This window comes from Copadichromis virginalis, linkage group LG7 (assembly GCF_057382275.1).
Source record: "Copadichromis virginalis isolate Kocher_CV1m ecotype Utaka linkage group LG7, C_Virginalis_male_GT1.1, whole genome shotgun sequence".
Classification (NCBI taxonomy): domain Eukaryota; kingdom Metazoa; phylum Chordata; class Actinopteri; order Cichliformes; family Cichlidae; genus Copadichromis; species Copadichromis virginalis.
In genome coordinates, this window is record NC_140624.1 from 60,155,325 (window position 1) to 60,170,977 (window position 15,653).

At 39.0% G+C, this 15,653-nt stretch overlaps 1 protein-coding gene across 7 annotated transcripts in view; it reads right to left on the reverse strand.

Annotated features, from left to right (window-relative positions):
- Positions 1-444: 444 nt before the first annotated feature.
- The window catches only part of LOC146706389 (zinc finger MIZ domain-containing protein 2-like), a 32,075-nt gene continuing 16,866 nt past the window's right edge, over positions 445-15,653 (reverse strand). For all 7 annotated transcript variants that reach the window (XM_085464542.1, XM_085464547.1, XM_085464544.1 and 4 more), the window contains 13 exons: positions 12,366-12,449; positions 10,919-11,096; positions 10,268-10,409; positions 9,843-9,921; positions 9,233-9,364; positions 8,993-9,098; positions 7,698-7,855; positions 7,540-7,607; positions 7,380-7,448; positions 5,868-6,109; positions 3,378-3,499; positions 1,202-1,411; positions 445-899 (listed from right to left, as the gene is read on the reverse strand). In XM_085464542.1, coding sequence (XP_085320668.1) covers positions 792-899; positions 1,202-1,411; positions 3,378-3,499; positions 5,868-6,109; positions 7,380-7,448; positions 7,540-7,607; positions 7,698-7,855; positions 8,993-9,098; positions 9,233-9,364; positions 9,843-9,921; positions 10,268-10,409; positions 10,919-11,096; positions 12,366-12,449 — 1,698 coding nt within the window. In that variant the 3' untranslated portion in view covers positions 445-791. The remainder of the gene's footprint in view (positions 900-1,201; positions 1,412-3,377; positions 3,500-5,867; positions 6,110-7,379; positions 7,449-7,539; positions 7,608-7,697; positions 7,856-8,992; positions 9,099-9,232; positions 9,365-9,842; positions 9,922-10,267; positions 10,410-10,918; positions 11,097-12,365; positions 12,450-15,653) is intronic.

Sequence of the window (15,653 nt, forward strand, 5' to 3'; positions counted from 1 at the left end):
CCAAACAAGTTTATAAATAATCATTATACCATTTAGGAGCAGTGTATCCTATGGGGGAGTGACCCTGTTTAGCTTGAACCTTTACTTTTAGAACTGTGTAAACTTAACACACACAAAGAAAGCTACAGAATGAGAAAAATCCCAAAAGCATAATAGGGGTGCTTTAAACTAAAGGTGCTATGTAATGGAAGGAAATTCAAATTAATTGTATATATATAAATAAATATATATGTTTTTTAAGCTGAGTTGGCATTAAAAATAAGCCAATAATAACCTTACAGAAAACCCTAATTTTAAGGCAAGAATACAAAAATATTCTTGCATGAAACTTTTTGTTTCCATTATCATACTTAACATGTGGACAAGTTACAATACAATGATCTGCAGACAATTTGCAGCACTCACGATGTGCAGAAGTGTATGTTAATGTATGAAAATCCCCAGTCAAATTTTGGGAACTCCTTTATGAATGTACACCAATAAAAAAAACCAAACAAAAAACAATTTAATCATTAAATACAAAATACTCCAGCCAGTGATTTGTGCTATAGTTTCAAATGCTGGTCTGTAGAGTCAATGCCTGTGTACTGTTGCATTCTTCAAACTCATAATAGTGTTCACATTTCGAGAGTGTTCCTACGTACACCTTAACACTGTACTCAAAGAATTTCAGCAGCAGGACACTTCAGAGCAACTGATACACAAAAAACAACATAACACACACAAAGAAGTTGGTGAAAACTGAGCCGAGCTACAGCAAAGAGAGAAAGAGGTTGGAATGGAAGTTTGACTCAGTTGTTCTCGAACAGAGAAAGCAGATCATCACTGCTGTTGTTGGGAAGGTCCGGAGGGCCCAGATAGGACAGCAGCTCATCTGGGTTGGTCAGCTCAGGAAGAAGCTTGATGACAGATAATTAAGGAAAAAAAATAGACACTTAAAATGTTTTTAAAATTAAATAAACACTGAAAGTTTGAGATACAGCAATCTTATTAAAACTGTATTCAAATCTTTATATACACAAACAAGAACTAAACTTCTTGTTTACCCCACTCTTTCTGTGGATCATGTTCATATTTCTGTTCCTTTATGGGAAATGTTTTGCTACACTATGTTTATACGTTTTTATGATTTCTTTACTATTCTTTTTTTTTTTTTTTTTAAACTGAAAATTTAGTACGACATCAACAGGCCTCTACTCACATCTAGCGTATGATCTGTCCCCTCTCCTACAGGCAGTCCCGGGCCGCTCAGACCAAAGGTGCCTTCGCTCTGTCCGAGGGTATTCTGGGTATTGGTGCTCCGCTGTGGCAGAGGGCTGCTAGTGTCACACAGACTCGGGTTACTGTGCACACCTGAGCCATGCTGCTGGAGGATGTTATGAGAGTGGTCAATTTGTCCAGAATGAGCCGTCTGACAGGAAAAATAAAATAAAAAAGGAAACAAGAAGGGAATGCTTATTTTACAGTATCACATGGACAACATTATTCACCACAAATAATACAATAACGAAGCAGCTGCATGTGACAGGATTTGTTTTAGTGGCCGATGACTGTAAGTGTGAGCAAACATGTTGTTGATGACAGCCAAGCGCAGAGAAGCATGATTATAAGCTGGATGCCAAATGATTCAAACCAAAACAAATAACTAACCAATCAAAAGGCAAACACTCTTAAAGCTAATTGATAACTTTTAAAATATTAGGGGGAAACTTTACATTTTGTCTATTTTGCCAAGCACTTTCATGACCATGAAAGGTGTGCATTATTTTGAAGTCTAAAATCAGAAAACTGCTCTCCAAAAATAAAGAACATTAAACTTTTACAAAACACTCTTTTTTTTCTCACTTTTAATGAGGCAGTGAGAGAACAGTGTGTTACCCAGGAGCTCTAAGAGACCATAAAAGACTTTATATACTTAAATTTACCATAACAGTTCTGCTTACTTAACAGTTAATAATAATCCTCATCTATCTTATATTGGGGCTTGGTGCAGACCTCAGTTCATCCTCTATGTGAAAAAAAGCCATTTTAGCCCATTAAGGCCATGCTCCCACATAAGCCCACATTATTTCTGATGGGCTGCCCTTTGCAAAACAAGACCATCTCTGAATTGAGGATGGGGCCTAAGGGTACATCTTTCGCCATTTTACAATGCTGTGATTGCAGCCATTCCCCGACTCTCTGTGAATGGTACTCGTGGCCATTGATCAGTGGTTGTTGATAAATGGTCATGAGAATTTGCATAATTATGATAAAGGAACTGACCTCCCAGCCCATTGTTCCTTCAGTTGGCTGGTTTCAGTCATTATGCAAATGTACTGTTTATAAGATTGGGGAAACCTGCAGTCAGCTGAGACTGAAGAAGTCACTTGGATGTGTGATGAAACGTTTCTCCCACAAAACGCTACGTCCAGATGAACAGAATCAACTTTTGGAGAAGTGGGGTCACTGCCAAACGGTGTGGGTGAGAAAAAACAGTGCACAATATCCACTCAGTAACATCCTATTACAGCACTCATTGGTTAGGTTAGCCGTTTACTCCGTTCATAATCTAAATCAGGAGCGTCAAACATAAGGCCCAGGGTCAGAACTGGCCTGACAAAGACTCAAATCTCCCCCACTGAACAGCTTTAGAAAATCTAAAGGAGGGTATCAAGCTTGGACTTTTAACTGTATTTTTATATCTTATATAGCTTTTCCTGTTGATAAAGCTCTCCCCCATGGACATTAAGGTTGGGCGACGTAAAATTTTTCCAATCGTCAATCCAGTAAATGACGACAGGCGATAGATTTGTGCAAGTGACTTTTTAACAGGCAGAGCAATGTAATCATGCACGGACTGATTTGCACATTTAGAATTTATACGTTTTGTTTGGAGGGAATATTTTAACCTTGTTTCAGCATTAATATAGCTACTTTTTGGATTATTCATTTATTTATTTATTTGAGATGCGCCAAATCACACATAAGACTTAACATTACGTTGAAGATTTAAATGTTTTTTAAAAAGTTTGGATTTAAGAGCAGGAATCTCTGAGATAGAGGTTTTCAGTTGAGAAAACATAACAGACAAAATAATTTGAAACAAGAAGTCAGACTTCCAGTAGCTTCTAGTAGCTAGCCCTAAGATAAACTACTATGTGTGCTTCTTCAAGTAATGGACTGCATCAATTAGGGTTACATAAACAACAGTACAGTATATAAGAAGCCTTTGACTGTGGTGCATTTATTCTTGTTTATCGCTGAAGTCTACTTAGCATCAAAGGAAAATACCTGAGGAAACTGACCCTAATTCTCATTGCTGTGGCCATAAGGTCCCTCTTTTTTCCTGCCCGTTTATTTACATATATATTAATTGGGTATTAAAGATATCCAACCTGCTCAGACTGATAAGGGAGTGGAGGTGGTGGTCCAGAAGGTGCATACTCTCCTAGTATTGGGGTCCCAGGAGTGTTGGGGAAATCTGTAAATCCTGGCTGGTTGGAGAATCCCTGATTCCCTACAACAAAAATAATAGCAAACATTATTTCCATTGAGCAAATAAAAATGGGCCAGTAGATACTTTTTTTCCCTGTTGCATAATAGTACTCAAGGCAACAGTGGAGAGAGAAAACTTCCTGCTGAAGAGTCAAAGAGCATATCTTTATTGCAGTGCTTGTAATATTACTTAGGTCACCTCACATCTATCTTCTATGCTTGTCTATAGTTTCTGCAATGATGCACAATATATATCATGAGTTACAAGTGGGGATAGCATGGAAACCATGGAAACTTCATTTTCTGGGCATTTCTGACCAAGCAAACAGTCCTCTTTAAAATGGTATCAATTAAAGAAAAAAAAAAGCTGTCAAAGAAAGTTGCACCGAAAAAAGTAGATCCAGCAATACATTTGTCAGGCTTTTAAATCCATCTGATTAGAATCAGTGGTTCCACATCAGATCAGGGCTCTTAAACCATTTTAGAAATCAAAATTACGTTTTTCTTAAGACCTATTTAAAATCTCAACCAAAAAAAAATCTTGACATGAAATGGCTATTTAAGACAGCTTTTTTGGTATACAGCTCTTTAGCAGTGTAATCCCTATAATAATCCCTTAAACCACAGGGTATGGATTACTGGTATGATAATGGACCGGTGTGGTAAAGTGAATTTGGGAAAGTGTTTCACATCAAGTAATTTTGTGTTTTTACATCAGTAAAAATAAATGAAGACACATAAGCTGCTACCTTAACTCATTTGACTTAACAGAGTACTAAACAGACCTTATTTGATTGAGGGAGCATATTAGTTATTGTTATTTATCATTTTATAATTTTTTTTTTTTAATACAGTTACAGTCATGGTATGTACAGTATGTAGGGCTTTTGTACTGAGCACTCAAAGCACTTTTTTAAACATGTATCTGGGCAACATGGGTTCAGTATCTTATTCAAGTATAGGTTGACATGTAGGTGGGAGTATCCAGGGATCAATCCACACTTTCTAACAGTGTTGCATCGGTTAATTGAAGTTTGTGGGCATGTCTTTATGCACAGTTTTTTTAAGGTCTCAACTTTGGTCTTGTTGTCCACAGGACATTGTTCCAGAAGTCTCATGGTTTGTTCAAATGCAAATTTGGAAAGTGAAGTAGTGTTGCCATGCTCTTTTTAGTGAGATGAGGCTTTCTGTACTTGTGCAGTGTTTTTCTAATCTGATTGTCATAAACGTTAACATGCTAACTCTGCTCTGTAGTATCTCAGATGTAGCTCTTGGGCATGGTGCCATTTCTCTGAGCATTGTATGACCTTGGCTTTTTGGGGGAAATTTGTTGGAACGATCACTCCTGGAAAGATGGCAAACTGTCTGTTTTCTACTGGGGAAAAGCTTCAAATTGTCTGGAAAAGGCCTTTTAACCCTTCTGAGAAAGAAAGAGAGAGAGAGACAGACGGACGGACGGACAGACAGATAGCAACAATTGCTACCTTAAAATCATTGCTGGCTGATATCTTTCCTCCTTGGTATCGTGATAATAGATAACTGTCACAATTTGTAAATGATACAGACTAATGAGTGAGGACCAAGAATGCTATATCATAAGTAGGCAGAAAACGAGCCAATTATTAAGGCTGGAAAAATGTAAAAAAGCATAACACAAATCTAATGAGGAAACCGTGACACTAAAATCAAACATGCAGGCAGCCGCCAGTGCTACTCAGCCTCCTAGTAATCTGAGAAGGTAATTTCATTTCATGGTGCAGGTATTCATTGCCACTCGCGCAATTAAATTCCTTGTGTGCAAATTCAACATCCTGTGTGAATAGAACTTAGCAGCTACACGCACAAAGAAGCCTTTGCACACGTGAGTCTGCTTTGTGTGTATGGGTGCAGCTTCACACTCTTGTGGGTAGCTTTTGCGCTAAAAGCTGCTCGCTCAAATCAGACTTTTCACTGTCTGGATGCGGAGCCCAAAGGAAGAGGGGTCCTAAAGTGACTGGTCACTTTAATGGAGGTTATTGCATTAAACAGAGTTACACCATGGCAGCAACTTAAGTGTTGTTTTAAAATGTATCTGTTTATAATTTCGAAAATAAAGTTTGCTCTTAACAACAGTTGCTGTTTGCTGTGCAGCAGTGGAAATACTGACAACCAGTGTTGGTCAAGCTACTTGAAAATCGTAATTAGATACTAATTACGGAATACTTCTCCAAGAAGTATTCCGTAATTATTTTTTACATTTTGATCTTGGAGGTTAGGTGGGTTAGGGAATGTGAATAAAATGGAATCAGACTTAAACTGTAACAAAAAAATCTCATTATATTTTATGTATGTTAATTATAACCGCCTCTCTTCAAATTATAACAACAACAAAAAAAAGTCCTCTTTCATACCTGGCCGACTGTACTCTGGGGTGTTCCTGCCTCCTGCATTCAGACTTTGGTAGGGGGATGATGCTGGGCCCAGAGCAGCAATCATTTCCATCACATTTGGTAAGACCATGTGACTTGGACTGACTGTGCGACAGCGTTTGAGGACTGGTCCATCAGGCTCCTCTTTTATGTGAAGGTCAGGTTTAACAGGCACCGGCCTCCAACCACATACTGGGTCAATAGTGATCTCCTCATAGTCTGAACTGAGGAAGGGAGGGAAGGGTGAGACATGAAAATTGAGGACATTAAATAACAAAAATAAATAAAATGTGGAGCTTTTATCAAATTCTGTCCATTTCTAATATCATGTGTCCATAATTCATTAAATGCAGTTTTACTTATATAGCACCAGTTCCCAGCAACAGTCATTTTAAGGCATTTTATACTATGATGAGCTTCCAATATTAAAGAGAGAACCCAAACCATCTGATGATTCCCAATTAACAACACTGGAGTGATGAATGGAAACTAATGCTCCTGTTTAGATCCATCACTTGTTGTCCTCCACTTGTTCTGTTTCCTCATGTTTTTTAAGGACACACCACACAGCATGTTAAGAAATGCCAATAATAGCTATTTTTGCTAATAGCGCTTTTGGAATCCTATTGTTGGTGAAAAAAAAAACTATTTTATGTCTTTCAAACTATGTTATCTTTGTCATTTCTCATAAATTCAACTAAAATGTGAACTAATTAAGTGTGTTTGCAATGGTCTGCTATTAAAGTACCTAAAAATACTATTTAAAACTGGTTCTTGGCTTAGTTTTCTGTTATGTGTAGCGACAAGACTAGTTCATTTCATGAGTTGGGTGCCTTTTTTACGCTTGAATGATTCAAAAGGTCAGAGCTAAGTTGTTCACCGAACAAAAAATAGTCCTCTGAAAATGGTCAAGTAAAGACTGGGCAAAAAGTATGTGAAAAAGCAAAACTTTAAAAGATTTTAAAAGAATTGGAAGCAAAATATAAAGAAATAAAAGGTGACTCAACATTTTTGTTGTGTGTGTGTGTGTGTGTGTGTGTGTGTGTGTGTATAGCATTATTGTGAACCTTGTTCTTTGTAGTGAACTGAAAATTGGCAAGCTCTTTAGATAGCAGTTTATCATTTTTCAGGATTATGGCAAATAAAGAATTACTTTATTTTTTGTTAAAAATGACAGCAGTACAGAAGTGAGTATATCAATTAAATTCAATGTCATTTTACTTGTATATATCAACGGTAGTCGTCTCAGGTACTTTATATTGTAAAGACTGTAGAGACATAAAGAGAAAGCACCAACAATCAAACTACCACCTTGGAGCAAGCACTTGGTGACAGTGGGAAGGAAAAACTCCCTTTTAACAGGAAGAAAGCTCTGGCAGAACCAGGCTGGGGGAGTAGCAAGCATCTGCCATGACTGCTTGGGGGGTGAGTATCATGACCCAGTGGTATGGAAATACCACTGGTTAAGTAACTATTTACAGTAACAACACTTACTTTTGGATATAGACAAGAATCCCAAGCATATATTGGTCAACCTCCAGTCCTTCTAGCAAAGCTGTTTTACTGTGAACAAGAGGAGCAAACAGCTGGTGAAAACTTTATGCTGATTACTGATTATGAAAAAAGGGCAACAAGTCATTGTTAATGCACTTACTTGCAAACAGGGCATCGCCAGGTCCCTCTTTCACAGTTTAGCTGCAAATAGGACTCCAGATCGAAACACTATAAAAAAAAGATCAAAGATTTCCACATTGAAAGAACTCCACCGAATTTATCTGGAGGTGTAAGTAATAAGTGCACACATGACCTTACCTGTATGTGCCTGCAGTCATGGCCTCTGGCTGGCAGCTGGATTCGTTTGAATGTGATGGGGCATTTGAGAGAAACTTTAATAGCCGTCTGCTCCACTCCATCCTCCCCATTCAGACCAGGGGTTCCAGGAATGGTGCCACTGCTGAAGTTTCTTTTTACTGAAACAAAATGACCATAAAAAAGAAAAAGATGACTACCCGAGTGCTCCTAGTACTCCTTTGAGGAGAAAACTCTACAGCCGAAATAGACAAAGATTTTTCTGTATCAATGCTGGTGTGAAGACTGTTTGTCCTGTACTGATCCCCTTGCAAAGTTTCTTTCAATAAATCCCCAAATCAGTTTTCTTTCAATGGTGAATTTTATTTTTCACAACTGGAAGTCTACAAAGTTAGCTCCTTCATTCTTCATTTTGTATTCTCTGTAACTTAGAAGGTAGAATGGGTCATTTACTAATCAAACGCTTTGTGGTTTGATCCCTGACTATGATAGTTTGCATGCCAGATATCCTTGGGGAAGCTGCTAATCCCAAAGCTGCTATTTGATGCATCCACCAGAGTATGAATGTTCGATAGAAAGCACTTAGACAGAAAAAAGTGCTTGTATGAATGTTGAATGAGACATGTTGTACAAAGTGCTTTGAGTACTCAGTAGTGCTATGCAAGTACCAGTCCATTTGCCAGTTGCTACTTTTCACCAATACTGAATACAATAAGGAATTCGGTTCATAAACTATCGTGTCCAATGATTAGCATTATCATATCTCTAGACTATAAGTGTTAATTGTCTCTCTGCTTTTCAAATCTATTTCTTCACATATCCTGCATACTTTTAAAAAACCAAGGTGGCTATGGTAAAACTGGGGTGGCTGTAGCTCAGGCGGTAGAGCAGGTCATCTACTGATTGGAAGGTTGGTGGTTCGATTATCCTTACTAACCCCATGTTGCTCTCTAATGCATCCATCGTAGTGTGAATGTGTATGAATATTAGATAGGCACTAACAGCTTAGAAAAAGTGCTTGTGTGATTGGGTGAATGAATTACTTGTATAAAGTGCTTTGAGTGCTCAGATAGGGTAGAAAAGCGCTATATAAGAACCAGTCCATTTACCAAAACTGTTCAACTCGAGGCTTAGTCACAGAACCTTGGTAATCAATATGCGACCTCACAGCTAGTGTTGCATAAAATACAAATACATATACACACTATACCAAGTTGTACAGGGCTTCACTGAATGAATGCACAGTGTTAAGTGGAAACCAGTGGGCCCTGCTATAACTGATGAGGTTGATAACTCACTCTTTGTAATGCAGTGCTCGGCCGGCAGCAGTCTCTTCTTCATCAGACCCTGCAGAACAGACCTGACAGATGGCCGGTGCACCAACTGTAGAACAAACAGGTGGGACTGGGGACAAAGAGACATGAGGGGCAAACAGGAGTACAAAATGAGGTTAATTCATTAGTTCAATGTAACATACTGTACTAAATTTTCTGCATTTCTGTGACTGAGTCAGGAAACAGTCACATCGAGGAACTTACACAGCAGCATGCTGTCACTGTGATCTGTACAGTGTTGCGCCCTGGCTGACACACTTGCTTTAGATACAAGGGCTTGTGGGAGGTTTTGTTGTCACCTCTTTCAATGGACAGAGGAGTTGCATTAACACTGACCTGATGAAAATGAAGAAGAGAGAAGAAGAGAAAACGTCAACAAAATCCTGGCAAATTAATTACCACCTTTAGAAGATCCCTTCTAAAGGTGGTAATTAAAGTTGAAATGTGGGGACAGTTACCTCTTCAAAATGTTATCTCAAGAACTGTTTATAATTAGTCACAGGAAACCAAACCAATAAATACAAAACATATCCAGCTATCTCTATTATAGACCACTGAGTTTTAGACCATCAGTGTGATGACACAAAGTTTCCCCTTTCATATCCATTCAAATGCCTCTTTAAGGGTTCAGACTTGGCTTCAGGTTTAAAGTAACAATTCGATTTAGGGTCAGAGTTTAGTGCTTAGTCTAATCGTTAAACCTATGAATAACAGACATATGAATGCACTGATAATAAATGTCCATACAAAAAGCCAAACGTACATACGTGTGTATATTGACGTCCACAAATATATAACAGATATGGATGCTTACTTGCACAGAGGCAGGCCAGTTAGTGTTCATTTGTCTGTCTTCGTGGTGGTAACACTTAAACTGCAGCTCTAAATCTGGCCTGTGGAGGGAGACACAAAACAGCTGTCAGGGGAAAAGACTGGGTGGGGCTGTCAGACATTCTTCATTTGTTTTCTTTCTGCTGTTTTAAATTGCTCAGGAAGAGAGCAATTTATTTACATATCACACCACAGTCAAGCACAGTGTCCCTCAAATATTTTCAAAAAGAACCTATAACATTTTTTTCTTTTCTGTCATATCCTGGTCCAATGGTGGATGATATTAAACATGGTCAGTGTATGCACAAGTAATCTATGTAAGCCAAAGCTCAGGCTTCAAACTGTTCCAAACACTGTTTCTCACTTTGTTCTGCTCTCGTCATGTGACTGCAGTGTCAGTCTTTATACCTCATCATTAGTGTTTTGTAGACAGAGTCTCGCAGATGGAAGGCGTGGTTGCTGACAGCCAGGTTGTGCTCCAGTCTGAAAGGCTCCAATACTACACCATCTCGTACAGGGAAAGTCAGACGCAGGTCGTCACTGGGGTTACCTTGAATGAAAAGTTGCAGTTTCTGATGCATCAGTGAATTCAAGGTCTATCTGGTGCCTTGACAGACAACTGAGGCACGAGGTTGTGATCCCATTTTTTCAAATAAAACAGACACTTTTGTTTATGCCTAATTTTATCCTGAGAGGAGTCTGAAAGGAAACAAAAGTAACTGTACCTTTTTAGATGAATACTAAAAACCTCTGACCTGCACGTGTTCTCATTTACATTTTTTTTGTGATCAGTTGTTCTTTTGTGGATACAATGTTTATGACTCAATCAATTTTTAATTAAACATTTTGATGTTTGTTTGTTTTCTCAATTGTTAATTATTCTTCTACTCTGTTATTAACACTGTGAGAGCTGAGGTAGAGGCAAGTTTTCAGTGCCATTCATCACAAGATTAAGGAAATGCTACAGAGCCTAAATTCAAGTAATTTGTTATTTCCAGTCAAACTTCATCTGTATATCATCTTTAGCAGTGTACTTACTCTGTGGCAGCTGAGTCTCACCTGTAACGGGCTGCTGGGTGTTGATGTTGGCTTTGGTTTCTGTTGTAAGGTAGGGGGGTTTGGTTTCCTGGCCTGGAGAAAGGTAGGGAGGTATGGAGGTCCCCGGTGTCATTGGAGGGGTAGGATTCCCTCCCATTGGTGAGGTGGGATACCCAGGAAGCACCCCACCCCGAACTGGCTGAGAGACGAGGATGAGGAATATTTAGAGCATCAAACCTAACTAAAAAGTATTTTCGGTACTTCACTTGTTCCACATTTTGTCATGTTACAACCTTATTACTAAATGGATTAAATCGATTTTTCACCTCTCTACATGCACAACCCTATCTAATTTAAGCACATGTTGTTCTTTAATTTAAGTACTTTAACTTAAGTGCATTAGAAAAGTTCAAAAAGCATCTAGGACAGAAATAACTGCATTACACTTCAGAACAGAACTTCGGCTCTTTGTAAATACCTGTACAGACAGCATGCTAATGCTAAGCTAGTCAAGAACCCTGAGTAATATTAAAGCTGACTGAATTCTAACCTCAGCAGCCAGACGCTGAATTTCAACAGGCAACAAAAGCATGAGCATTCAGGTTGCAGCCTGAATACCTTTCTCCCTGTTCATGTTTCTACAGTAGAATCACTGCGGTGATTGCTTTGAAGCGTCTTTGTACTGGTTTTCTTCTTTACTTTATACTGTTAGCTTGTGTAAATACTGAGAGACAAATCATGTGTCCTCATTAGGAAAGGGATTTATGTTAGTGTGTGGGACTGTAGCCTATAGATTCATATTGTTAAATGCTAATTATGAGACAGTGATTTTCAGATAATTTTACAGAGACCCATGAAAGTAATGTAATGAGTAGTGACACAAAATACTTTCTTCAGTGTGTAATTAACTAACTACTGCATAACTTAAAAAAAATTTCTCTTTGTAATATGTGTAATAAATTTTTGGAGTAACGACCCCAACATCGATCATAACAAACAGGGGCAACATCTCCATCACGCACAAAAATTTGACAGCATGCAAATAATTGCACGACTGTAATGACTTTCATATGTTGTTCTTAAATCAGAGTTGGTGAGAACCTAATGCGAACTGACAAGGAATCAAATCTAAAAGTGATATCGATAATGGAATTAAAACTACTAAATTCTTATCAAATTATATGATGCCCCATGATGAACATTAGATACTGTAAGCAGTAGAAAACTAGCTTCTGCTTTACAATCCTCACACAGTCCTGCAACCAAACATCACGACTTCTAAGTAGAATGAATCAAAAACAGCATGAATTAAATTCAAACATTAAAAAATACTTAAACTTCTAACTTTTAGATATTAAAATCTTCATAAAATATAGGAAGCCATAGAATTTTAGTATAACAAAACTAAGAGAAACTGAGCTTAGGTGTTCAGTGTTGACAGCATGGGGTGAGTGCATGGAGGACTTACCCCGTTCACTGCAGCCTGTGTGAAGGCATTGTATCCTCCTGGTCCTCCAGTTGCCATGCTGCCCTGACCATTGAAAGGCTCTGACTGAAGACCACAGAAACCAAACATGACATTGAGTACCCAGGTATGTCGACACAAAGATGTGGAGAAAACACATCTGCAATTAATGCAATTCTTTTGTTAAACCCTTTGGATGAAAGGTGAGAGTCTGCACTTCACTCACATTGTATTAATTATTAGGGTCCAAGCACAAAATTGTGAAGGCCCTACTCTATCTACTCTGTGAAGCGAATAGAATATTTAAAACCCTAAACATACTCAAAAACGAATTCAATTTTGCACATGCATCAAAACTGGTGAAAATGTCTGTATTTTACTGGTTTTGGGACATGGACAGAGCAAAATAACTCTGTAGTGACCCCTAAAAAATTGCAAAGAAATGAGCCCACATGCTGTATTTCATGTACATGTATGAAATTTGGCAGACATGTAGCATCTGTAGACACACATAAAATCCTCTAGGAGTGATACCCTAAACCCAACAGGAAGTCTACCATTTTGAATCGAAGATAATAAATTTTGGCACCACTTTTATCATTTCAACTTGGCAAATTTAAATGTTTTGCCATGAAGCACGAAACTGCTGTAACTCAAAGACACATTGTCCAACATAACACTGTCTCTCCTAAGCTTCTCGGGGGTCATGAGAGTCCAGAAATGAACACATTGATATGTCAAATCTCAGCAAAAGTTGGTGTGCCACCTAGTGGGAACAGGAAAAGTCATGTAATATACTTTGAAATACTGGTTCACCAGATTCACGTCAAATCCAAATAAACATCAGACCTTGATGACACTTCAGTGTGAACACTTTTATTTAATGGCACACCCTGGGGTGGCTGTAGCTCAGGTAGCAGAGCAGATCAGCCACTAACCAGAAGGTTGGTGGTTTAATCACAGGCTGCTCCAGTCTGCATGCCAAATATCCTTGGGCAAGATACTAACCCCATGTTGCTCTCCGATGCATCCATCGGAGTGTGAATGTGTATGAATGTTAGATACTTAGCACTTAAGCTTAGACATGCTTGCGTGAATGGGTGTGATTGGGTGAATGAATTAGTTGTACAAAGTGCTTTGAGTGCTCAGACAGAGTAGAAAACCGCTATATAAGAACCAGTCCATTTACCATTACCATTTACCCTGATGTAATGTCTCAAGCTGTAGAAAAAAGTCTCATGGAACTATAGCCCAAACCCAACAGGAAGCCAGCCTTTTTAATTTAAAGGGAAATTTTGGCTGCAAATTTTGTATATTTGTTACCAATTTCAGGCAAATGGAGGCAAGTCCCTCCTTCAAGGGATTTCATCTGCTCAACATGATATTTAGTTAGTGCAGTTAAAGACTATGATGATATTAAAGGGCAACACAAGTGGCAACAGGAAAAACGCATAATCGCGTGAATCTGCTTACTCACAGCGCGCAGGAGCTGTAGCTCGGCTTGACCAGGACCCTCCTGGACATGCGCCAGGGTGTCAGGCTTGGATGCTTGTACCTTCAATTTTGTTTAAAATCCACTTTGGTGTTATATAGAGGCAAAACTAGACTCTAAATAGTTCATCTTTATAACTCAATAAACTTCAGTTAGTTATTTTAACAAAAACAGCCAAGTGGTTTCAATTGTCCTCTCATTTCTGTTTTGTAAAAAATAAATAAATTGGTTCAAGTAGACAAAGCACTCGCCCTAGACTGCAAGACCAGACTGACCAACCTGTGACTACAAGACCTATGACTTGATGCCCCACACCTGGACTGAAGGACAATGGAATGTCTTTAGGACTGGAGAAGTGTAGACACATGGTAACAAAGAGAGGGAAGGTAGTCAGAACTGAGGGGATCGTACTACCAGAAGGCAAAATTGCAAACACTAAAGACAGCTACAAATATCTGGAAATCCCACAGGTAAATGGACACCAAACAGGCTGCTAGGAAAGCTGCAACCACCAACTACACAGATGGTCAGAGAAATCCTGAGGAGATAGCTGAACGGTATGAACAAGATCTGGGCTATCAACATCTACCTGCTGCCCGTGATCAGTTACCCTGTTGGGATAATAAGCTGGCCAAAAGAGGAGATAGAAGCCACTGACATGAAGACGAGAAAGCTCCTGACCATGCATGGAGGGTTTCACCCCAGTCCAGCACCCTGAGACTGTACACTAAGCGGAAGGAAGGAGACCAGGGCATAGTGAGTGTCAGTACCACAGTCCAGGATAAGACAACAGACATCCACGAGTACATCAGGAAGATGGCTATAACCGACCACGTGCTCAGTGAGCAGAAACCCAAGAAAGAGGAGCAAGAGAAACCATACCATGCATTGTATGTACTAGGGCAGTCACAAACAATTATTTTGATAGTGGACTAGTAACAGGACACTGGAGTAAATTCTCTACCATTTCACACTTCTGTTTGACATTTATTCAGCTGTGTAAAAACTATATCTTTAATCTCAGCCAAACCAATTTACTCAGGAACAAATAAAACACGCCAAACAATAACATTTTTAAATTATCTGAGTGACTTATATATCATGTTCAACCTGAGTAGAGTAAAACGGCGGGGGGTTTGAACATGATGTGCCGGGAGTTCGCGTTTCTCGCCGGCTCTAGTGAGCCTTCAACCCTCTAGCTATCGATGGGTCTCCGAAAACGTCGGCGCACTTTTGCAAATATGTGATGTCTTGATAAATCGAGCAGATATTTGACGTTTACACAGCTACATTCTCGCCTGAAAATATGTTAAAAGTTTATTTTGTGACCCAGAAAGAGTAATAAGAGCAATATTAAAACTAAGTAGCTGCCGCCATTGTTGCAAACTGGAATTGGCTGGGCTGCGCTATGAATTCTGAGATAGGTTGGGCCACGAAGGATACACCCGACCCATCCTTCAAATCTGGGGAAATGAAGGACGCATTTTTCGGCCGGATTTGGGGGAGTCTTCGAATTTGGACAGGCTTCACCGCATCGCTGTAACATAATTGGCCTACAAATGCGGGCACAGGAGGATGCAGCCGCTAAATTTGGACAGCTATGAAACCGGACACTGCTTCTAGGTCTGGGTATCGTCACTGATTACTAGAATCGATTCGATTCCGATTCACAACGTCCCGAATCGATTCAATCCACGATTCGATTCAATTCGATTCGGGGAAATCTTGCTCAGACACTCAGAAATATTATAATTCAGATCATGCACCAGTACATTTCCATGCTTTTATATCTATAAAAA